This window comes from Cavia porcellus, unplaced genomic scaffold (genome assembly GCF_034190915.1).
Source record: "Cavia porcellus strain 051 isolate PalLab524CR breed Dunkin Hartley unplaced genomic scaffold, mCavPor4.1 scaffold_9, whole genome shotgun sequence".
In the NCBI taxonomy this organism is placed as follows: domain Eukaryota; kingdom Metazoa; phylum Chordata; class Mammalia; order Rodentia; family Caviidae; genus Cavia; species Cavia porcellus.
In genome coordinates, this window is record NW_026947492.1 from 73,501,191 (window position 1) to 73,527,759 (window position 26,569).

A 26,569-nucleotide genomic window follows, 5' to 3' on the forward strand; every position below is an offset into this window, starting at 1 on the left:
AAAACTCCAAGAAGAGCTAACAATCATAAATATATATGCACCAAATACTGGTGCACTCAACTACATAAAACAAATATTAACATGATGAAAAATCAAATAAGCACTAACACAGTTATAATTTGGGACCCTAATGTCCCAGTATCACAATTAGATAGATCAACTAGACAAAAACCAACAAAGAAACATCAGAATTAAACCAAACCTGTGAACAAATGGATTTGGTAGATGTCTACAGAATGTTCCACCCTACAACATTAGAATACACATTCTTCTCAGCTGCACATGGGGTGTTCTCCAAAATAGACCACATATTATCCCATAGCATATACTTAAGTAAATGCAGAGGAACTGAAATTAAGCCATGCATATTAATCTGACCATAGTGCAATGAAAATAGAAATCAGCAGCAAAAGAAATCACAAAAACTACATAAACAGTTAGAAACTAAACAACAACACTCTGCTGAACAATCAGTAGGTCACAGAGGTGATTAAAGAGAAATCAAACAGTGTGTATAACTGAACAATAATGCCGATTAAACATACCAAAACTTACGGGATGCAATGATTCTTGTTAACCTTTTTTAACTTGACTATTTTAAGAAGACAATTTATAAGAACTACAACACCAATAGCAAAGAAATCAGCAATGGCACCATGTCAGAAAGGAAGGGGGAAAAAGTATTACTGTGACTTACCGTTAACCACTGGTTATCTAGTAGCTCCTTAGCTGTGATTCTGTGAGCTGGATCTACTTTCAGAAGTTGTTTCAAAACACTTTTAGCTGAAAATAAGAGAAAAATCCTGAAAATCTTTATTTCTCTTAACTACTATTGATATCACATGTTTTATAATTTATTTAGGATTAAGTCTATGTAACATGAAGGGAAGATGTCAAGTACCAGCAATGGATGCCTAATAAATAAGGGTTAAGTTTAAAGTGAAGTTTTATTGTATGAATTATCTAGTTAGATGGTATATAGTAAAAATTAGCTAGATAATCAGAAAACTTCCTCTTTAGTTTTACTACATATTTTCTGGTTTGGCTGAGTTTTTGACTATGAAAAAACATAGTAAAGATACTGCTGTTTCCACAAGTAGATGGTGCCTGTTTCCGAAGTAATTTTATGAGTGTGGTGGTTGTGTTTGCCTGTTTCAATATGACTGGACTTGAAACTACCAAGGGCATTGGTGGTACACACTTCTGGGTGTGTCCGGGTAAGTCATGGAGGCATGACCTTGGTACTGTATCTGGTTCCTGCCCCTTCTCCTGGTGCTGCTCCGCACTCTGCTTCCCGGCCTCCATGAACTTAGTAGCTTTGCTTCACCACCCATATTCACTATGATGCTCCTGCCTTGGAGCCTGCCAACCATGTACTGCATCTCCTGAAACTAAATAAAATCTCTCCTCCTTTAAATTGAGGATGTTGAGACTTATGTCCCAACAACAGAAAAGCTGACTGATACAATGACCAAACAGATGCTTAAAATGATCTTAGTACTGGCCAACTTCCTTACTAAATAATAAACAATCTACACTTACCACCATCACTTACAGAATCCCAGATTGAATCTTCAAAACGTAATTCTCCTTTTCTTATTAACTCAAAAAGCTTCTCTTCTGAGTTTGCCAAAAAGGGTGGTTCTCCACATAATCTAGATAAATTTTAGGCAATGATTTTGTTTCAATATATAAAAGCTAATCAAAATAAGGCTGTTAAAGGTAAATTTCTGTAATATTTGGAACAGTAATACTTCATATTTAAGCGAAACACTGGAAGAGAAGAATACTTCTCTACATGTAAGAATAGAAGCAATGGTGTTTCTAAAACCCATGCTCAGTTCTTGTCTCAAAACAGAAATGCCCTAGTAGAGGAAGTATACATATATACATTGAAAACTTTAGATTTGCAAATGACTCAAAGCTCTTATGAGCAGGAAAACATTTAAGCTTAAATTGAGTTAAAATACAGGAAGGCATCTGAGTTCAAGTCTACAATATAAGTGGTGTAAGCAAGGATAAGACAATAGCTTCAGATAAATACATAATACAAACCACAATTATGGAAACATGTAAGAGTTGCCAGAGTCTAATGAGAATGGTCAGACTTGAATGACTATGTGAGACTTTTATCCATGGTAAAATACTATACAAATGTAACTAATTATAAAAACAGAATAACCCTGAAAATTTCTGCATGCTATGAGCAAAAGCAAAAAAAAAAAAAAAAAAAAAAAAAAAACATTAAAGTGGTCACAACCTTGTAAACAGTGGTGTACAAAATGAAGATCAGGATAAGAACACAGATGATGACTTGATCCCTCAGTCTGAAAGGGTGAAAGTCGAGAATACACAGCATCAATAAAACCATGAGCAGTGTGTATAAAGTGGGCCTGTTCAAGGAGTTACACATATTTTAAGAACATGGCAAGCCCATGAAACTAGTGCCTCAACAAGTGATCTAAGGCAAAACCACAAGAATACGCTTAAAAGTTGAGTCCAGTTCTTCAGAGTATATTCTTAACAAATGTTAGCCATCGTCATCATTGTTAGCACCCACATCTGAGGGCACCCCTGTAAACAACACCCAGATGCACCTAATAGCAATCAGATAAAAACTGGAACTAGAGTCATTACAGAGGTAACTCTGTATGTCTGCTCTTCAAATCTCCGGATACTTTCACACGTTGTTATTAAAAGAATAAAATGGCATAATTCCACTCCACTTTCCAAACTGCTATTCTTAGTATGATAACCTCCAAGTATTTTAACATATTTTTACTGATTTTCCTCAGTTATATTTTTCATGTTACTTAAAAATATAACTTAGAAACATTTTCTCAGTAAATCAAAATTTGATAAATAATTTTCATCATGATGATGATGATTTCCCAGGGAATAAAGTTACTTTCATCCTAGTAGTTCATGAAAGTAGGCTGGAAAATAAACCTTTTCAATTACCAGCAGGTTCTTGTTAGGAGATCAGTACTTATCAAATTGTTAGGCAAACCCTTAACACTTTATTTCTACAACTCATTCTGACATCATGCTCTTCTCTCATCTTACATTGCCAATGTTTAGTTTAAAACCGCAATTTAAAAGGCCATAGAAAACAAAAAGGCAAAAAAATTGCCTCATAGAAATTACTGTATATTATAACAAGTGCCGGCCAGCAAAAGCCCAGCTCATTGAGTCTGTTATCAACCAGTGATATGTACATCTAACAATTTCTTGGCTGCCTCTGCATTGCCTGATGATCATGCAACTATAGCTCAAGGGCTGTATTTTTTAAATTCCACTTTTTTTCTATCTTTGCAATTTTATTTATACAAAATGTATCTAATGGTTGGTCACTCAGCAGTATACAGAATTTTATGACAGCAATTTTCTCTCACATCTAGAAAAAAGAATCTAAGACATGAAAAATATCTCTTAAAACTTTCCTATTATTTTCTGATACATTCATTGGAATCTAAACAACAGAAGATAGTAACCATAGAGAATATATATTTACTTTAATTTCACTTTGAGAAAGTATGTTATCATTGTCCAATTAAGTAGAAATGAATCCAACATAACTGAGAAACAAAAAATACCTCCCCTAGAGAAAGTAATATGCTTGTAACTCTTGGTAAAGGAAATTATCTATAACACTTCTGGCCTCAGACAGAATAAAGAATACACATCGATTAGCTAAGTTAAGAGTATACTGTAAAGAAACAAAGATGCTCTTATGATGATATGGAGCCACACTATAGAGCAGAAAAATTTAAATTACATCTTTAAGAGAAAGATTTGAAAATTGTAATTCACTTACTTTCCTTAACACCAAATTCAAACTAAGAAAATATCAAACAGCACCTGAATTTTGTAATATTTCATTAGACATACTATATTTGACTTGTATCACCTAAAAAGTCTTGAAAGTATAAAAGAACAATTTTAAATAATTAAAGATGGAGGCTCAGAATTTCTGCACTGGGATTCTAATCAGTACAAAACAATGATCAAAAATATTATGACTACATTTATACTTAATAGTATCTAGCCAGTGAGGTGTGTTGACCAATTGAATTACAGCAACAAACACATTATCCAATTTCTACTGCCTGCATATTTCATTTCACAAAATGGTGAAAATGTAAGTACTGTGATGTCATATTTAGAAACCAATGAAATGACATACTGCATAGTGAAATCTTCAATACAACCATGAAAGCAATGTTGTATAAACAAAAAATACTCATATTTACCAAGAGGCAGAATAAAGGTCATTAACTTTTCAGAACAACTCTTAGAAAATTCACTTAATTCAATTTAACAAACATATGGAGTACCAAATATGCACCTATTAGTGTATCAAATGCCAAGGATGCAAAGATAAATAACCTAAGATACCTGTTTTTCAGGAACTTAACTAGACACAGTATACATAATAATATAGTAGTATAATATAAACTCATTTTACACTGTGTTATTATTCACACATCAAAGTGTGAACATATGTAGACCTTCCTGACTAAATAGTCCCACGTTATTATTTTTCATTTAAATATAACTTTCCTGTGTATTTTTGCATGATGCCTTAAATCTTGTATGGACTGTAGAAGGAAAATATATAGTAAATGTAATAACTATGTTGGGGTAGGACAGACATTAGGGAAATAAACAGCTTTAATGTTTGAGTTGGGTCTACCCAGGAGGTAGATTTGTAGAGAAGAGAAGCGTACGTGCATGTGCACACACACACACACACACACACACACACACACACCAACAGCAAGCAGTGCAGAGGATATCTGAGAAATGAGGTGTGTGGAGTGGCCTAGGTTGTCACAGAATAGAGTAGGTGTACAGAAAGACACACCTAGCCTAAGCCTGGTAAGGCACACTAGAGTTAGGACATGAAAGGTTAGCTAAGCTGTGTCATGACAGGTTGCTCTGATAGTTTTCAGTAACAAGAAGTAAATATCAGAGATATCAGGAAGTAGTATGATCAGATTTGTGATTTAGAAAGGCAATCCTGACAGCACTGTAATAACTGAACTGGGAAGGGTAACCAGAGACAGGGAGAATAGTAAGACCATGGAAGATTTTAGAAGAGGATTACAAAGGGTAATGAAAGAATAGGTAAGAACATTTCAAAGGATAAAAATGTAGAAAACTTAAGATTTGACTGCTCATAAGAGTGAAAGAGAATAAAAAGAATTACTATGTTTTCATTATCATTAAGAGAACTGGAAGGTAGAGAACATCCCTAGACCCTAGAGAAACCTTTCTCTAGTTAGTGCCCACTCCCCACATGTGCCCATATGGGCAGCTGTAGAGCCAGGTGGCAGTACCTGATGTGTACAAATCTCATGGAAAAATACAAAGAAGCTTTTGGATTGCAACAAAGAATCAAGAAGGTGTTAAAGACAGTTTTCACTTTGCTCTCACCATACAGCATATTGTTACATTTATAGATCAATGAAAAGCAAAGCTGAAAGCTTACATTTACAGTATTAAAAATACCTTAGGGATGAATCTGACAACTAATAACAGAGCTTTAGAACAACTTCTCAATTGGTTTTTTAATCACTTTAAAAAATATATTGCTCAGTTTTAATCTAAAATCCATGTCCTTCCACTATCAGAGACTATCCATTCATTTTCAACTGCACATTTAGCAGGGTACTTACAAAATGTACATTATGACACCTATGCTCCAAATGTCACATTGCCTGCTATAGTCATGGGCATTGATAACTTCAGGTGCTGCCAAATAAGCAAAAATAAAATAATGTTAATAATACAATAAATGACTTTTAAATACTTAAACACAAAGCATGAAAAATGTGCTGGTGTGTTGTAATTTATTCCCCTATAGGGAAAAAAGAACCAGCAGCAGATGTTAAATGAATAATGTACAGGCCTTAACAATTGATGTCACTGTATCCTCACTCCTATCATTTAGCTTCTAATGGAACAATGGCATAAAAATGTACAACTAAATGTGCTACTTTTTATTCCTGTGAAATTGTTAAGAAGTGATTTTGCAAAGATTGTGTAGTTATAGAAGACAATATCTCAGCCCTTGCCCCAAAATAGATTGAAAATATGCCTTAAGTAGAGATAATTTAAAACAAGCACATGTAAAATTTGAATTCACAGAGAAACTAAAATAGTTATATATCTCTTTAGTAAAAGAATAATAATAACAACATCACAACACTCCCATGACAAAATAGAAATTATTTTCCACGTTTTCTAAATGAAAACTCCAAGACAAAGATAGCCTCTAAAAGACTAGATCAAAAAGCTACCTCCCAGGATGGGACTAGGTCCCAAGTGTTTGCAATTCCCTGATTCTTGGCTCCTTGCTTTCCAAAAGTATTCACAGTAGAGTTCCCTGAAACAACCTTCTCAATGGGGCACCATTCTTTTAACTTTAAGGTAGTACATTTTATAAAGATTAGATTTTTTTTACAATGGCTGACTTTTTTAAAGACACATAAGACACTATGGAAAAATGCTCATTTTTATTCTATAGCTAAGGAGCAGTTATCTTTACAAAGAAAGAAGAAAAGTTATAAACAAAGTGCATGTATGTATTTCAATAGAACTTCAAAATTTCGGAAGTACTTTTGCTTAAATTTTTGTTTGTATGAATTTAATAATCCTATAAACTAAGTAGTAGGCATTTGACTCCCTCTGTCACTAAAAGCTAAGCTTGACATATATTGAGTTGCCTAAAGTCACACAGCTTCAGAAAGCCTCCCATGTATCTTTTTTAAAAAGTTTTAATTTCCCCCACACATGCACACACAGATGCATACACACACATAACCTTTTATAATAATTACAAAAAGAAAATACGATTTCACTTTCTTTTTTTCCCTGTACCTATTATTAAAGGAATAAAAAGACAACAAAAAGAAGTCAAAAGATAAGCATAAGAAAAGACTTAACTAAAATTAACAACAATCTGTCTCCAAACAATTGGAAATTCACTAATTAACATTTTCCTTTAAGTAACTATTATAACTGTATTCTTTCACTTCACTTAAATATCTTTAAATCTAAATCCTTAAAGTATAAGTTGTTTTACGGCTGAGTGTCTACCACAGGGCAAATTCTGTGATTAGATTCAGCGAAGGCTTGCCATATTGATGCATCACACAGCAGGGGGTAGGAATTCCCCGGCTTCACTGTTTCAGAATGTTCTTAATTATCAGGGGCATTTCTACTTGCACTGTCATCCCAGCCCTCAGGGAGGCAGAAGCCAGAATAACTGTGCCAAGGAGCCATTTAGGAAGTCAGCAAAGCTCCACAAACCATCTGTCTTCTCTCTTGTTCACTCACTTGTTATCAGTGTAGACAACTAATAAGCAGGCATAAAACTCAGGGTGCTTGGATATATTTTCCCCATGTAACTACAGACCAGATGTCTTTTGCCAACAAGAGGATATGAACAGAATCTAAAGTAGCTTTTTCCCAAATAAGATAACACAATTTAAAAACTTGATTCATCAAGCAGGAAAAAGCCCAACAACAATGAACTACATATACTCTTCTGCAATAAAAATTAATACACTACTGATATGACCACATGCATAAACCCTCAAAATCATTATGTGGGACAGAAAAGAACACAGATACAAAAGAGTATAAACTATAAGATACAATTTATATAACCTTCTAGACAAGCAAAATTGAGTTGTGACAGAAATCATTAGTGGTTACTCGGACCCATGCACAGAATTGACTGAAGGGCAAAAAGGAACTTCCTGTGCAGACAGAAATGCTCTTTATTTTCACTGGGATGTTGATCACTTGAGTGCATAAATTTATCAAACCCATTGAACATTACATTTAAAATGTGTCATTTTATTATATGTAAATTATATTATATAAAGCCCTATGGTGATAGATGATGTTAGTAACTATCTCTTAAAGATGAATGGAAGCAATCTAGGAAAACTAGCACATACTCATTATCACATAAAACATCCCAATCACCTGGAAAAATTGTAAATTCAGTTCTAGTTAATTATTGAATTTAAGAAGACTAAAACTAGGGGCCAGAGATTTAGCTCAGCAGCATAAGCTTCCGCCTGGCAAGCACAAGGTCATGAGTTCAATTCCTAGTACAAAAAAGAGAGAGAGACAGAGAGAAACTAAAACTAAAATTACTGTGTCGTAAGAGATGAGCCAGAATTAGAACATTGTAAGGCAAAGGAAAGTCGAGGAAGGGTTCATGGATAAATACACAGCTTTCAATTGCATTCATAGAACATTAGAAGACTGAAAATTGAGCAGGTTATTGAAAAAGTCAATAAACTTTCTTAACTAACAAATTTGATTTTTAAAATTTTTAGTATTATTATAAGAACGAAAATTGAGCACTAAATACAAGGCACTGTTAATCTCTATACAAACATTTTTTTCTCACTTAATTCTAATGCCAACCAATAAGAAAGATATTATCATAAATACTTCATATCATCATCTTTATTTTATTTTTTGTCCTCTGCGCTTCCTTTTTTTATAATTTCTTTTTTTTTTTTTTTTTTTTGTCTTTTTCCTTTTTACCGGTACCAGGGATTGAACTCATGACTGCCTGCTTGTAAGGCAGGCGCTTATGCTGCTGAGCTAAATCCCCTGCCCCATCTCTGTGCTTCCTTTTAACAAATTAGTTATTTTATTATTTTATCTTGTTCAATATTTGTACCACTGGAATATTAAGCTCTATGAAGGCAAAACATTGCTATCTTTTGTTTACTATTATTTCCAATACATACAAGTGTCAAGCATAATGTAGGTCCTCAAATTTTTAATAAATGAGTGGCATAATCTTAGTTATACAGAAGTAGAAACTGACAAAAGCATATATCAAGTACAGACAGATCTTGACTTGTAGGCTGCCCAGGTGACTTCAGAGACCACATTGCTACTACCACCTCATGTTGCCCTCTTAAGAAATATCAGGGATTAAAAAGGGCTCTTACCAAGATATACAGGAAAATCTAAGAGTATAAATAAACAATATGCATATTTATGCCAATGAAGCTTAAAATATCAATGAAATGAACATTTTCTATAAAAACATAAATTACGAGAATTATTCAAGATGTAGAAAACTTGAATAATTTACTATAAATAAAATATAAAACAGAAACATATCCTCAAAGGTAATGGGACCAAAAAATTTTAAGGGAAAATGCCAAACTATTAACTAGTTAATATGCAGTATTTATTATTCATGAACATACAGTGAATTTTAAAAAAATTTGAATGAACCTAGTGTACTCTAACATTGAAAAAGCCAAGGGCAGCACAAAACAAAGAAAGTTGCAGTCAAAGCATCTAAATAAAATGGTAATGAATTGAATAAGATAATATATTAAACCACCTGTGGTTCAATCTCAAAATTTAAGGATAGTGTAATCCCTAAAACTCTATTCATGTAATTACTTCATTAATAAAATTAAAGAGAAATATGATCTCTTCAATGGGTACAATAAATATGTATTCACTAAGGAAGTTAAAAAAGACAGTTAATATCAAGAGTTGACAAGGATATAAAAAAATTGAAATCTTCATTTTGCAAAGACATAAAATACTGGAACCCAAACACACTGTTGGTGGAAAGGTTAACAGCTATTTTGGAAAATAAACTTGGCAGTTCCTTAAAACATTAAACATAGGTTCATTACTACATTACTCAATAACTTCACTCTTAGGTAGCTACCAAGAAAAATGAAACCACGTGTCATCACAGAGACTTGTGCATCAATGTTCACAGTATCATTTTAAAAATAGCCCTGAACTGGAGACAATCCACATGTTCATTAGATAATAAGTGGGTAAATAAAATACAGCATATCCATGAAATGGATAACTATTTGGAAATATAAAGGAACAGACTACAGATGAATGTCGCAACATGAATATATCCCAAAACTATTATAATAGGTAAGTGAAAGTAAGGCAGACATAAAAGACTACATAGTGAATGATTCCATTTACAAGAAATGTCAAAAAAAAAAGAGGAAAATCTAAAGAGTTCCCCCACACACACACCAAAAAAATCCTCACAAACCTCAAAAAAAAGAAAAAAAAGGCAAAGCTAGAAAGATTAATGGCTCCTAGGGACAGGGACAGGAATGAGATTGATTATAAATGAGCATGAGGGAACTTTTTAGGCTAAGATTATTTTAAAACTGGAGGACAATAATGATTGTACAACTCTATATGAAAAAATCATTGAACATCTTTTATGGCATTTAAATAAACTTTAATAAAAGCTGCTAAAAGTCATTTTTAGAAACATGGTAATAGAGTACTTTACAACATACATTTAATCAGCAGTCTTCATGTAAACTGTTGATAATGAAATAAAACAAAAATTTAAAAGAATTTTAAATGATTTTGAATAATTCAATGAAAACAATGTCTGGAGTATGATCACCTAAAAGACATAAAATGACCTTAAGAAGAACCTAGAGAAACAACAAAATTTACAAAAATCCTTGAGAGAAGGAACCATGAGAAAAATGCTACAGCTGAAATTATCTGACCTAAAAAAAAGTTCCTTGATCAGTAGCCATTAAGTCATGAAAACAAAATCAAATCATTCAATCATATCCATTATTAGCTTGACTTTTTTCCTTTCTTTTTTTTTAACAAAGAAAACAATCCTCTGAAGTATACTAGCTTACCCATATAGATAGGAGTCCCACATGTGGCCTGCAGCATGGCTTCACTCCCACCGTGTTTCTGTACTGCTAAGCCAAAATCAGTCACCTAGGAGAAGAAACACAACATAGTCACCCATTTTCCTGTCCTGAGTCTGTCATTCTGAAGACAGTTCTGTCATCACCTGCAATCACATTTACTCAGATGTTCTTGGAGTGAGGACTTTCCTTGTGGTACCAGCAAGAATCTTGACTTTCCTCCTTACCCACCTGTCTTTCTGGAGAAGACACTCAATAGAGAAGAGCTTGGCTCCTCAACTCCTGAGCCAATGCCCACGAGGTAGACTGTTCATGCCCTCTCATTACATTCGCCCATTCTAAACAGGAAGCTATATCTTGAAAGAAGGACTTATCATTTTTCAGATAAAGTTTTCTAAGGAAGTTCTTTCATTGTAAAATGTATTCCAACATTAGTGTATGTATTATCTATTTTCTGATATGCAAGTTATGTTCTAATTTAAAGCACCACTATAAATGCAAATAATTATCCTTTATCAGCACTCAATGTGCCTCTTTTTTATAATTATTTTTAATTGGTAAATACTATCTTTTCTTGACTATTATTTCCTTTGTGATTCTACAGCACACTAATTAAAACAATTACTACACTATTAAAAACGATGAGAAGCAAATTAACAAGGAAAAATCCACAAGACAACAGTATAACTACAAATACACTGGAGGCCTGCTGCTGCAAATGTAGCCTTTCAGCTCTGTTCTAAATCTTGGTAATTAAACACTTGCTTATGAAATATTTAGAATGTGCCCTTGGTCTTCTCTCCCAAGGTAGAACACTCTTGGTCTGAAAGCAAAACTATTTGCACATTTATTGATCAAAAAAACAAATACAGACTCTGGATCAACACTGACCACAAAGTTTCTGATATCTTTTTTTTGTTTTGTTTTGTTTCTTAAATATTCTTTTTTTTTAAATTTTATTTAAAAGGAAAAAGAGAAAAAACAAAACAAAACAAAACAAAGCGGTGTAAGGGTATAAGTAATACAGAACTAATCAAAAAACAGTAAGAAATCACCAGTTAATAGATTACACATCATCATCTTAGAGATAGTTGCTCAAGTAACAGTATCAAAGCATACAAAGTAAACATTCAAACAGAGAGACTGCAAACAGTTGTGTTCAATGATCCAACCAAAAACATTAATATGGTCAGCTATTTAACACACTTGTTGTTGTATCCTTTAGAGCACTTTTTTTCCCTCTCTTTTTTACAAAAAAATTTACACATTTTGGGTTTTATTACTCACTAGTTCTTTATTACTTTTTTTTTTGGAAGAGAATAAAGTCAATTATGGCAAAACAAAGCTGTCAGTCAAAACCAAGGATAGACATAGTATATGATGTAAAAACAGAGTACAAGGTTAACAACAATGGTTACTATAATGTCTCTTGTTTCCTTAAAAAGAATTGTCTATCTCATTAGGTATTATAAAGTTGAACAAAACAGTAGAGAACAAGACCAATAAAACTTAAACATTGCAAACATTACAGGACTTCCAAAGGAGACAATAGTCAAACCAGAATGGGCATCTTAGTGAATCTTATTGCCTTCAAAGTAGTTGCCTATACCCCCAAACTTGATACTATCATATAGAATGGAACAGAGTCTAATCAGTCAAAACAAGATAATGGGAGTATTACAGGACTTCAAAACAAGTTAATAGAAAATCAAAATGTTACTATAATATATCCTGCTAATTTTTAAAATTTTTCCCCTTAATTAAAACAAACATAAGAAATAACTAAATATTTTTTTTAAAGAATAAGGGAGAGATTGAGATAAAAGAGGACATAACAACATAACAATATAGGTCAAAGCATGACTGTTTCAGCAACCTAGTGCTTCACCACCAAATAATCCGATTTAATAGTAGTTACCATAGTGTCTTTTTCCTTGAAATATTTGAATATAACTTCATATACTATGGCTTCAAATATTTCCATATCAAGAAGCCCAGAATAAAGCCTTTCCAATTAATAAGTGAAAACTTTATAAGGCTTCAAGGCCACATAATGGGGAATCATGATTACCACATACTTTTATATATTTGAATCATTACTTACATTAGGGAAACTATTTGGTATTCACACATGTGAGATTGATTTATTTCACTTATGAGTATGGTCTCAAGCTGTGCCCATTTATTGATAAATACCTCAATGTGATCTTTCTTTATAGCTGAGTAATACTCCATTGTATAGAAATACCACAACTTTTTTATCCATTCCTCAGTAGATGGACACTTGGGTTGTTTCCAAAATCTGGTGATTACAAATTGTGCTGCTTTAAACATAAGTGCACATATATCACTGTGGTATGATGCTTTCAGTTCTTCTGGGAATATGCCTAGAAGTGGAATAGCTGAAATAAATGGGACTTCCAATCCCAGCTTTTTGAGAAATCTCCAGACTGACCTCCACAAAGGTTGTACCAGGCTACACTACCACCAACAGTGTAGGAGAGTTCCTCTTTCCCCACAGCCTCTCCAGCATTTGTTGTTGTTGGTTTTCTTAATCCTGGCCATTCTTTCAGGAGTGAGACGGAATCTCAGTGTGGTTTTAATTTGCATTTTTCTAATGACCAATGATGATGAACATTTTTTCATGTATTTATTTGCCATTTGTATTTCTTCATCTAAGAAGTGCATATTCATCTCAGTTGCCCATTTTTGGATTGGATCTTTGAATGTTGGAGGTCTGAGTTTTTTTAATTCTTTATATGTTTTAGACAAGAGTCCCTTGTCTCAGAGAGAGTTCACTAAAATCTTTTCCCAGTTTGTGGGTTTTCTTTTCACTATGCTGGAGATTTCTTTTGACATGCAGAAACTGTTTAATAAGAAGTGGTCCCAGTTACTGATTCTGGGAAGTATTTCCCGTGCGGTTTGAGTCCTGTTCATGAATTCTCTACCTACTCCTATGTCTTCAAGGTTTCTATCCAATAGATTTAGTGTTTCTGTTTTAATATTCAGATCTTTGACTCATTTAGATTTTAATTTAGTTCATGGTAATAGACATGGGTCTAGCTTTAGTTTTTGGCAAATGGAGAGCCAGTTTTTCCAGCACCATTTATTAAAGAGACTGTCATTCTTCCAGTGAACCTGCTTGGCTCCTTTATCAAAGATAAGGTGGTTGAGTGTGTTTGTAGTTGTGGTTGTATCTTCTAATCTATTCCATTGATCTTCATCTCTGTTTTGATTCCAATACCATGATGATTTTGCTACTGTTGCTTTGTAGTATAACTTCAAGTCAGGGATTGTGATGCCTCCTACCTTGCCTTTGCTGCTTAGAATTGCCTTTGCTATTCTAGGTCTCTTCTGGTTCCAGATGAATTTTAGGAGTGATTTCTCTAGATCTATAAGGTATGTTGATGGCATTTTTATTGGAATTGCATTGAATCTGTATAACAGTTTTGGGAGAATGGCCATTTTCACAATATTTGTTCTTCCTATCCATGAGCAAGGGATGTCTTTCCATTTTCTGAGATCATGTTCAATTTCTTTTTTCAGTATATTATAATTTTCCCAGTATAGGTCTTTCACTTCTTTGTTAAGAGTAATTCCTAAATATTTCATTTTTTTGCTTGCTAATGTAAAGAGTGTGGTTTCTCTTATTTCCCTCTCTGTAATTTTGTTGTTAGGGTATAGGAATGCTATTGATTTCTGAGTATTTTGTATCCAGCTACATTACTGAATTTATTTATTAGATCTAAGAGTCTTTCAATGGAGTTTAGGGGTCTTCTATGTAGAGTATCATGTCATCTGCAAACAATGATGATTTAAATTCTCCTTTTCCTATCTTTACCCCTTTTATTTCTCTTTCTTGCCTAATTGCTCTGGCTAGTACTTCCAGTACTGTATTAAATAGGAGTGGTGATAAAGGACATCCTTGTCTTGTGCCTGATTTCAAAGTAAAGACTTTCAATTTTTGGCCATTTAGTCTGATGCTGGCTGTTGGTTTGTCATAAATGGCCTTTATTATATTGAGGTAAAGACCATCTATTCCAATTTTCTGTAAAGTTCTTATCATGAATGAATGTTGGACCTTATCGAAGGCTTTTTCTACATCGATAGAAATGATCATGTGATTCTTACTTTTGGCTTTATTGATATGGTGGATTACATTTATTGATTTACGTATGTTGAACCATCCTTGCATTCCTGGGATGAATCCCACTTGGTCATACTATAATCTTCTTGATGATTTGCTGAATCCTATTGGCCAATATTTTATTGAGGATTTTTGCATCTGTGTTCATTATGAAGATTGGTCTATAGTTCTCTTTTTTAGTTGGGTCTTTCTCAGGTTTTGGTACTAAAGTAATATTTGCTTCCAGGAATGACTTAGGAAGGATTGTTTCCCTTTCAATTTCACTGAATAGTTTGAGGAGTGTTGGCATTAGGTCTTCTTTGTATTTCTTGTAGAATTCTGCAGTGAATCCATCTGGGCCTGCGCTCTTCTTTGTAGGTAAGGACTTAATTACATTTTCAATTTCATTAACAGAGATTGGGTTATTCAACAGTTTTACATCCTCTTGATCTAGCTTTGGTACTTCATATGCTTCTAAGAATCTGTCTATTTCTTCTGTGTTATCAAACCTTTGAGAATAGAGGTTTTCAAAATAGGTGTTGATGATCTTCTGTATTTCTATTGGGTCTGTAGTGATTTCACCTTTTCATTTCTTATTGCATGAATTTCAGCTTTTTCTTCCTTTTTTTAAATAAGGTTGGCTAGGGGCTTATCGATTTTATTTATTCTTTCAAAGAACCAACTCTCTGATTCGTTGATTCTTTGGATTGTTTTCTTAGTTTCTACTGCATTGATTTCTGCTCTGATTTTTATAATTTCCTCTCTTCTTTTGGCTTTGGGCTTGACTTGCTCTTCTTTTTCTAGCTGTTTGAGGTGTAGCATCAAGTTATTTATTTGTATCCGTTCTGTTTTCCTGATGTGGGAACTCAGCGCAATAAATTTTCCTCTGAGGACAGCTTTCATTGCATCCCACAAATTCCAGTAAGTTGTATCTACATTTTCATTTTCTTTTAGGTATTGTTTAATTTCTTCTTTAATTTCTTCTGTGACCCACTGATTACTCAAGAGTCTGTTATTCAGTTTCCATGTGTTTGTGGGATTTTTGCAGTATCTTTCATCATTAATTTCTAATTTCAGAGCACTATGATCTGATAACATGCAAGGGATGATTTCAACTCTTTTGCATTTGTTTAAATATGTTCTGTGAGCTAATATATGGTCTATTTTAGAGAATGATTCATGTACTGCTGAGAGGAATGTGTATTCTGATGTTGTTCGGTGGAACATTCTGTATATGTCTATCAAATCCATTTGTTCGCAGGTGTGATTCAGTTCTGTTATTTCTCTGCTCATTTTCTGCTTGGTTGATCTGTCCCTTGGTGTCAATGGCATATTATGGTCTCCTGTTACAATTGTGTTACTGATAATTTGAGTTTTCTTTTCTGTTAATAGTTGTTTTATATAACTGGGTGCTCTGGATTTTGGTGCATATATATTTAAGATAGTTATCTCTTCCTCTTGGAGTTTTCCCCTAACGAGTATGTAGTGACCTTCTTTGTCCTTTATGGTCATTGTAGGTTTAAAGTTCATGTTGTCTGCAAACAGAATGGCTACTCCTGCTTTTTTTTGGATTCCTGTTGTGTGAAGTATTGTTTTCCATCCTTTGACTTTCAGTCTGTGAGTATCCTTCTGGGTTAGATGGGTTTCCTGTAAACAGCATATGGTTGGATTTTGTTTCTTGATCCATTCTGCTAGTCTGTTTCTTTTGATTGGTGCCTTGAGACCATTTACATTAATGGTTATTACTGTTAAATGCTGGTTTATTGTTGACATTATCTCTCTGCTGTTGCATCTTTATCTTTCTGTTCTGTTTAATTATCTGCTTTGCTTAGTGGTTTTTTCCTTTGTGTATCTAACCTGTCTTTCAATATTTTTTTCAGGGTTGGCTTGGTGTTCGTGAAGTTCTTCAGCTGTTCTTTGTCATGGAAGTATTGTATTTCACCATCAATTTTGAATGATAGTTTTTCAGGATACATCAGTCTAGGTTGGAAATCATTTTGCTTTAGGATGTGGAATACTTCACTCCATGCTCTTCCTGACTTTATTGTTTGTGCTTAGAAGTCTGCTGTGATTCTGACAGATTTTCCTTTATAAGTGATCTGTCTTTTCTCTCTGACAGCTTTTAATAATCTATTCTTGTGTTGGATTTCTGGGATGCTGATTATTATATGTCTGGGTGTAGATTTATTTTGGTTATGACTATTTGGAGTTCTATATGCTTCACTGATCCTCATGTTGGTTTCTGATCTCATGCTTGGGAAATTTTCAGCTATTACTTCTCTAAATATTCTCTTGACATCCTTTTATGTTGTCTCCTTCTTTTTCATTAATGTCTATAATTCTTATGTTATTTTTCTTTGCATCATCTTGCAGTTGTTTAATTGTTGTTTCCTGATTCCTTGTTATTTTTAAAAGATCTTTCCTTTCCTATTCACTAGCTGCAATCCTGTCTTCAAGGTCTGAAATTCTATCTTCACTTTCATTGAGGCGGTTTTTACAACTTTCAGTGGAGTTTTTTATTTCCTGTATATCGCTGTGCATCTGCATTATGTATTCTGTTTGTTTCTTATATTGCTCATCTAGGGATTCTATCTTTTTGTTTAGTTCCTCCAATTTTTTAACTGTGTTTTCTGTAGATATATTCAGAATCTCTTTCATTTCTTTTATCATTTCTTCTTCTACCTGGGAGATTATTTCAAGTTTGAATTCCTTTAAAGCTTCCTGGAGTTGCTTATTAATTTCAGAAGCTATTATGTCTGATATTTGAGGTGTATGGCATATATTTTCTTGTATATGCATTACTCCTAGGGTTTCTTGAGATGGGCTGGAGTTTTGAGGTTGTAATTTGGTCTTTCATTTTGTCATTTTCCTATATGTCTGTGTTTGAAGTGTTATTTGAAAGCTTCCTCAGGGTCTGTTGGAAATCCCCTTCTGTATTCGCAGCTCCTGAGACTCTGGCACCCAGGTACCCCAAGCCACTGGGCCTGTAGAACCAATGGCCCTCTTCTGCCTGTTTAGAACTCCGTGGTTCCAGATAAGCTGGGCTTCAGGGACACTGTGCGCCCACCTGCTTGTTGGAAGCTCCACAGTTCTCCAAGCGCAGCCAGAATTGGAAGGCGGATGTAGATGCCTCAAACCCAGTTATCCACTTCACTACACCCGGAAGCCTGGAGGGTCCCGAACAGTCCGGGTCTTGGGGCAGAGTGCACTGAGCACTTACCGCAGGCCGCGGGGCCTCTGGAACCTGCGATGCTCCCCTGCTTGCTGAGATATCCACAGTCCTCCAGACACATGGGGAGGCGGATGCAGGTGCCCCAGATCCGCCCAGCCCTTCCTCTGCACACAGATGGTGAGGTGCAGTAGTCCCAAATAGGCTGGGCTCCGGGGATAGTGTGCGCCCGCCTACTTGCTGGAACCTCCAGAGTTCTCAGTTTCTGGTATCTTATGGAATAAGAAAATGCTCCTAGTTAACATGTGATATCAATATTGTTATAAATAGATGGATCAAATTCTCCATGATTTTTCATAATACCCCACTTGAAGCATTATGATGCACATCTTTCTCTACAGAAAATCTGTACTGATATCAAATACATAGAACATTTCACAACCCAATTGAAGTGGTCTTTGGAGACCGCTCAATTCCTTCACTTGCCAAATATTAATTAAGAATATTCAGTGTCTTAGGCACTATTCCAGGTCCCAAGAGTAAATAAGACAAACATAATTCCTGTCCCCATGTAGTTTTACATGGACATACTCAAGGACATTCACTTGTGTGAACCAATAGTGCTCTTACGCCTTTTTGCATTACATTGTGACTTAGCTTTTGCAAATGTAAAAGTAACTAAACTAGCAACACTTTATTCCAACATTAACACATTCATGTATTTTGAAAGCATTCACTACTAAAGTGCTGAGTAATAAATAATGACTCCTATCATTTATTTGACATTAAGGAACATAATTTGAATAAAATCTTCAAGAATAAATGCTTGGCACATTAATTGTGCTTAAAACATAAATATTAATATCTAGGAAAATTTTCAATGAGAAATACAGACTGTAGCATTAATTATCAAAAGCACTGCCAAGGTGTGTTTTTCCCTAAATCTGTAACACATTTACATTAAATTACCAGGCATAATTTTGAGATTAATTAGAATTCAGAGCATCTGTTTGCTTGCTATTAACTAATGATTTAGAACCATTCAAGTGAATATGTACTTTAAAAAATTGTCGCACCACTTAACTTGTAAAATTATCCTTGTCAGCTACAACCTCCTTTGTGACATTTTTATTTTTTAGCTCAAACTACTCATTTCCTAGCTGCTTAAAATCCATCAAAATGTATCCTACAAGACATATTTTGCAACATTTTTATTAAACTGTGTATAGACAACCACTTACCACCAATTCTAATATCTTACCTTTATATTTAAGTTCATTTCATTGTTAGCATCAATAAAGCTGCTTTTAACCATTATGTTTTCCAGTTTTAGATCTCTGTGTACTATATCTATCAAGAAAATAAACAACAAATCAAATGGAATGAATAATGGAAAATAAAGAAGACAAAAAATAGTGAGGATATTTAATAGTTTAATATTTGCTGGTGACAATTTTAAGTGGCACTAAGTAGAATTCATCCTTGTTCTGTTCTCTTAAACACTCCGCTGCATTTCTGACCCCACTGTCTTTGCCTCCCTTATCCTTACCCATTCCCCTATTGTCCCAGTGGACTGCTCTTCATGATGAGTGGCCTGCTGGTGTGGAGGACCCTGGTGAAGACTGGGCATTCCCAGAAGGGAGGTGGACTTAGGAGCCCATCAAGATTTCTCATATTTTTAGGTCTTTAAACAGGGAATTATTTCTTTACCTGTACATATATGTTACTGTCAATGTAAGAATTAAAACATATTGTAATTTGACTACATATATACAAGCTATGTTTCAGTACATTTTTCTATAATATCAGTGTACATTTTTCTGTTCTTTATATAGTAAAAAAAAATGTTTTAAATCCCCAAAACAAATTCTCCATAGAACAAGGCAGAAGCTCAGGTAAGATTTTTATGCTCATGTAAATAATCATGTGCCAAACATGATTCAGTTCATAGCTCTAGCTATCTTATCTCTAGAATTGAAAAGTTCAGTGTATATAATCGTGGGAAAAGGTAGTTGAATGAGCCCTGGACTGAAAATTATACCTAATCATTTACAGTTTCCTTACTCAATTCCCTAGGCTTATTTTTGAAATTTTTATTGCTTCTATTGTTCTGCTGATCTTTTTTTACATAAATTCTGCATATTTTAATTAACACCTCTTTATAATATGCTTTGATCCATGGTAGGGCAAGACTTCTACTCCTATTGTTGTTCTTTTTAATTGTTGTATGGCTATTCTAACCCATTTTAGCGTAATCTTATCAAGTTCCATGAAAATATTATTAAAATTTTGTTTGGAATTATACTGGATTGATAGTTTACTATAGAAGGATTTACTACGGAAAGATATTAAGCCTTTGCAAAAATTATTTCCCTCTGACTAGAAAGCCCTCCCTCTTTTTCACTGAGTTTGTATCCATCAAATAAAATATTACTTCCTCTAAATTTTTTCCTGACTTCCAAACCAAATGTATATTTATACTCCTGTGTTCCTTGCACTGTATATGGTTCTCCATTAAAGAAATTAGCATATTGGATTAGAAGTTGTTTTCCATACTCATGGTCCCACTAGCTAGAGTTTCTTGATGAATGATGGCCTTCTATTTAGTATCTGTGACTCTAGAACGAATCACAGTTTACCAGGTACTCAGGAAGTGCCTGCTGAAGGAACCACAGGGTCCCAGTACCAGCTGTACCACACTGAACTATGTCACTGCACCTTTCTGGAACAAACTTTTTCTTTACCTATACAGTGATAAAGTTCTAAAGTCACATGTAAGTCAAAATAACCTTGAAGAAAAACAGAAGTAGCATGAGGCAAAGCAATCTCCGTAAGCCCAAAGAATAGTAAAGAGATGAGAATAATAGCATAAAATTTAGAAGTTGATTTAAAAATATTGTGAAACTCCTCTGTATGATACTAAAATGGCAGCTAAATGTCATCACACACTTGTTAAAATCCACTGGATGTTTAGTGTTAAGAGTGAATTCTAACATCATCTATGGATTTTAGGTGATAGTGATGTATTGAGTGCGGATTCATCAGTAACAAGTGTGCCACTCTGGTGTGGAGTTAAACAGTGGAAAAGGCTTCGCATTTAGTGGAGTGGGAACAACAGGGAAGGCTCTGTATCTTCTAACAAGTTTGCTGAGAACATAAAACTGCTCAAAAGATAAAGTCTAAAATTACTAAAAACAAGAAAAGCCTAGACTAGTGGTGATAAACCAATGGCACGTGTGCTGTAGTGGACTGTTTGTATCGCTGAAAGCTCTAAAAGCTTTTCACCACTGACCTAGACATGTATTTTAATACTGTTAATATTAATATTTTAGAAATCTCACCTTTATTATTAATTTATCTAATTTTTAACTTACATAGAAAATGAATTTATTGGGAATAATACTGAAGATAAAGAAATGTTTCTTTAAAATCTAGAGATTGGTTTGGAGACTGAGCTCAATTACTATCCAATGAAAATCAAGATCAACACTCAGAAATATTTTAATTTCAAACATAGAGAAAGGATCTCATATGCAACCTAAGAAACAAAGAAGCAAACAAAATTTAAAAGGCTGCTTACAAAAGAAATCAAAATGTTAGAATTTTGAGGACACTGCTAAGTCCAAGAATTCAGTAATGGGCAAAGCGGCTCTTTACGAGGGAGCAAAAGGAGACTTTCTAATTTCTGGTGGTTTTAAATTTTAATTTGCATTAGAACATGTTTGTGGCAACTCCACACAAAGAATGTAAACATTATTTGTCTAATTTTCAGTTAATACTAACAGCTGCTTTTCAAATGTTTCAAATGTTTATAACTGCTTCCTTGTCCATATATAATGTAACTGTTTAACAGTTTAACTGCACTGCAGCTGTGTAACTATATACTGGCCTTGTTTCTAATTAAAATATATCTAAAAATAAAAGTAAAATATAAAATAAATAACAAGTCTTCTTTATTACCAAGTGCTATTTATATAAGTATGAATCCTGAATACAGATACTCTTAAAAGTGATATCTCTATTCACAGAATCAGTGAATGGGCTGGTCCTCTTCTTACCCTTACTGTGAAGATATGCAATAGCTGATGCAAGACTTTGAATGATCCACTTTGTCTCATTCTCTGAGAAATGCCTTTTCCTATCCAAAATTTCTTTGAGTTCTCCATCCTCACAAAGCTCCATCACAAGGTACATTTTCTGACATTATGCATTTAAGAGAAAAAAAAAGTTATATATCTGAGTATCTTCAAAATGTTACATATTACATATATGATCACAATCTTGCTTTTTTTTGTTTGTTTGTTTTGGTACCAGGGATTGAACTCACGACTATGCACTTGCAAGGCAGGCACTTATGCCACTGAGCTAAATCCCTGGCTATGATCACAATCTTAACATCAATTTACACATTTCAAAATATTTTATCTATTACCTAGAACATACTGTTTCTAGGGAAACAAAGTATGCAAAATAGTCTATATCTCAAGAAGCCCACCGTATAGTTACAATTCCAATATCATGTGCCAAGTATTAATGTCATGGGGTTCTAAAGAATTCTCATTAAGGAGAGACATTATAGCCAGGGCCAATGCGGGGCAGGGATTTATGAGTAGAGAATGTAGAAGAAAAGGCAGAGCACATGAAATGGGCTCTAAAACATGAAACAGCACTGGTTGTTAAAAGAATGACAAATATCTCTGTGTTAATAGCATTGGGAGCTTGATAGGCCAAGGAAGGGTGGGGGTAGTTAAGAGTAAAGCTAAGAACAGTTTAGTACCAGTTTGTAAAGTGTCTTGGATATCATACTAAAGTATAGATTTCTTTTCCCATATGCAACAAGAAGTCACTAAAGACTTTTAGTAGAGGCAGGAAGTTATATGGTAGTATTATCAGTTTTGCATTTCTAAATGAATACTCTAATGGTACTGCATAGGAAGGATCAGCAAAATTTTTCTATGAAGGCCAAACCCAAGAGTAAATATTATGGGCTTTGCAGGCCACAAAGTCTCTTTCACAACTACTCAGCTCTGCTGCTGCAGCAAGAAAGCAGCCATAAACAAGACAGCAACACTTTATTTATGGACTTGGAAAATTGAGTTTCATATAATTTTCACATGTCATGAAATATTACTCTTTTACATTTTTTTTCAATGATTTGATAACGTAGAAAACTCAGCTTATGGGCCGTACAAAAATGTTCAGAGCCAGATTTAGCTCATAGGCTGTCCTATACTGACTTCTGTTTATAGAAATAGATGTAAGGCTCAGAATGAGACAAAAAAAGGAGAGAAGAAAAAGATGTAAAAATATGCAGGCGGAATAAACAGCAGGACTTGCTGGTTAATTGGGTATTGTGGTGAGAATGCCTGGATGAAATCCCTCTTGTTTGTGGCATATTAAGATCTCTTTAGAGATCAAGTCATCTATTCAGCCAAGATTCAGGTAACTAAAATGCAGGTCTTTTCCATATGTGTTGTTGTTAGGCATGGACTACCCTCCACATTTTCATTCCTTTGCTGCTAGATTTTTGTTCTTAATATTTTGAGATCCAGTTCTGCTGTTAGAAGTACTATTAATATAATTTCTGTATTCAATCAGTAAGTCTTAAAGTATGAAGAAGAGGTTAACAACCTTTCTTCCTATACTTACAATCCTGATTCACTGACATTCAGGCTCCTTTAGAATTACAAAAGTATTTGCAAAGTCTGACACATAAATAAGCCTTTGAACTGAATCTTATTTTTCACTGGCAGCACTATAGATCATCAGTAAATGAAATGATGTGAACTCTTTCTAAGAAAAAGTAGCATTAACAGTGGTTATAATATAAATTGATGTCAATTTAAAATATATAATTTGATCAAAATTATAGCAATCAAACCTACAAGATAAGTTGTTTTATAATTATTAAAAACAACTGCATAGATCTGGAGAACATTTAGATTCACAAGAAACCACAATATAGACTGAATGATCTGTGTTAAAATAACCAATTAGGCAGCGATTGCCTTAAAATGGCTTTAATGAAAAGTCTAGACATTTATTTGGATTTAATAGTGTAGAAGTGGCATACCTGACCTAGGTGAATCAAGGATGAGCAATACACACAAAAAGATAATCACAAATGAAGGTTTTCTGTGCTTTCAAACTTCTAAACTTGGATTTCCACTAAGATCCATGATGTAGTAACAGTTTAGACTTACTTCTGCTTGAAACAACTTAAGAACTGGACAAAATATATAAAACAATGTTCAGACTTTACATATAAGGCTACATAGAGTAGTGATAAGAGAGGGGGAGAGAGAGAGAATGAGAAAGAGACCCCCCCTAGAGAAGAAGTTTCCAGACCACAGGGCAGGGATGGGAAATCCAAGCAGACCTCAGCAGCCTCCATGAATCTGAGGAGGTGGAGGAGGGAGTTCGACAGGACCAGGACAACTAAAATTCACATGACAGTGTCAAAGAGAGGAAACTCCAGAGATTTACTTCATGTCTTCAACAGAATACTAATCAACAAATGGTCTTTTCCCAAAGCTGGGAAAGTAACCATGCAAAGGAACAGGGAGAACAATCACATAAGCCTACACACATCCAGAAACTCTGGCTGGTATTCCCACCAGCCAGAGTGAAAAACTTCACAATTCATGAGACACTGGGCAGAGTTTATGTACCCAAAAGAGTCATACCTCAGTAGCAGAGAAAAATTAGTCCTAGAATAATCAAGATTGCTCTAGTATCACCTAATTAAAATTAGAGCAGGATGTAAAAGTACCAAAGTGTTTACAAGTGACTTAATTACTGTATATGTTAAAATAAAGTTCAAGAATATTTATAAGAATATAAAATATCCAGCATCCAAAATGTCTAGAATTCAACAGAAAAAATCATTAAGAATACGAAGCATAAAAATAATGGAGGGAAGAAATTTAATCAACTTAAAGTGACAGAAATGATACACATGACAAAATTAGAAAAAAGACATTAAAACATTGTAATTAAGAAGGATGAAAGTTTGAGTATGCTAGTTCACACATGGAATATATGTATAAAAATTTACACTGGAAGAGATTAATAGTACATGTAATATTACAGGAGATTGCTATATCTGATGACAGAGCAATAGAAATCATAAAAAAGGAAGAAAATTATTGAAAAGTATGAACAGAGGCACCAGCATACTGTGGACACTATCACACAATCTTCTAAATGTACTTGGAGTCCCCACAAAGAGAAACAAAAAGTATCTGAGAAAATAATGGCCAAAAGCCAGGGATTTCGCTCAGTGGTGTAAGCACCTGTGTGGCAAGTGCAAGGTCGTGAGTTCAATCCCTGGTACAAAAAATAAAAGAAATAATGGTCAAAATTTTCCTAAAGTTGATGAATTCGATAAACTCACAGACTCCATGAATCCCAAGCACAGGAAACATGAGGATTGTATCAAGACACATCCTAATCACATTGATTAAAACTGAGACAAAGAACAAAACTATTCAAAGAATGTTAGGAGACAACAGAAATCACAAATTTATGTTGGGGTGTAGCACAGTGGTGCAGCACACACTTAATTGCATGAAGTTTTGAGTCTGAACTCAGCACTGCAAAGAGAAGAGAAGGAGATGGAGGATGGGCAAAATCACAACCTACGACTGAAAAGGGTAGAGAGGACTTTTGATGCTTTGGAATCATTTCCATATACTATTCCCATGAATGACAACTCTGGTCTTTTACTGTTATCAAGCACTCTTAATAAATCAGACATAACCCAAATTGACTATTACTATCAGAGAGACTGGCAAAGAAAACAAAGGACACTAACATGTAATAAGACAGACGTTTTAACAGTATCCCATTTAATCTTGCAACAACCAAAGTTAAGTAAACATTATTATTAAATCCCTTTTACAGATGATGAATGAGATAGAGAGAGGTTTACTAACTTGTCTACGGTCTCATGGATAATGAGCAGTGGAATCAGGACTCAGTGTGCAGGCAATCTGACTCTAGAGTCCACATGTCTAACCAATACCTTATAGGGTTCCCAAGCAGAGAAAGACCCAAATCTACAACACTCTAGAGGCAGAATGAAAAATAAATCAGGCATTTGAATTACTCTAGATAAAAATCACAACCATTTACAGAGAAGAATCATAACATCTAGAGATGAAATAAGATAAAACATATTGAAAAGACAGATGATAAACTATTTTCTACATAATTCCAAGTATATCATGCCAGTTTGATAAAGCTAAACTTTCAGAAGTGTGACAATATTCCAATAGACTCTAATGAAGAGAACTAAATCAGGAGGAAGGCCATCTCTAAGGAAGCTCTAATCACTATTAATTATACATGAAACTGTTCCAATTTTAAACATTTGTTTCCAACATGCCACCAGAACATATTACAAAAGCCATCAGTCTAATCATCAGACACCTAATTATACAATCAATAATAAAAGTTCTCCAGAATGTTCTCATCAATATCCAGTGACAGACTCATGCCAAGGACATGAGCAACTGTGCCCAGAGGGATTGCTTCAGAATGGAATGATAATTC

At 34.2% G+C, this 26,569-nt stretch overlaps 1 protein-coding gene across 3 annotated transcripts in view; it reads right to left on the bottom strand.

Annotated features, from left to right (window-relative positions):
• Window positions 1-26,569, bottom strand: part of Stk33 (serine/threonine kinase 33) — a 206,665-nt gene that overhangs the window by 39,113 nt on the left and 140,983 nt on the right. For all 3 annotated transcript variants that reach the window (XM_063256699.1, XM_003462431.5, XM_063256698.1), the window contains 6 exons: window positions 22,072-22,210; window positions 19,275-19,363; window positions 10,704-10,788; window positions 5,682-5,757; window positions 1,543-1,655; window positions 698-783 (listed from right to left, as the gene is read on the bottom strand). In XM_063256699.1, the coding sequence (XP_063112769.1) occupies window positions 698-783; window positions 1,543-1,655; window positions 5,682-5,757; window positions 10,704-10,788; window positions 19,275-19,363; window positions 22,072-22,210 (588 nt within the window). The remainder of the gene's footprint in view (window positions 1-697; window positions 784-1,542; window positions 1,656-5,681; window positions 5,758-10,703; window positions 10,789-19,274; window positions 19,364-22,071; window positions 22,211-26,569) is intronic.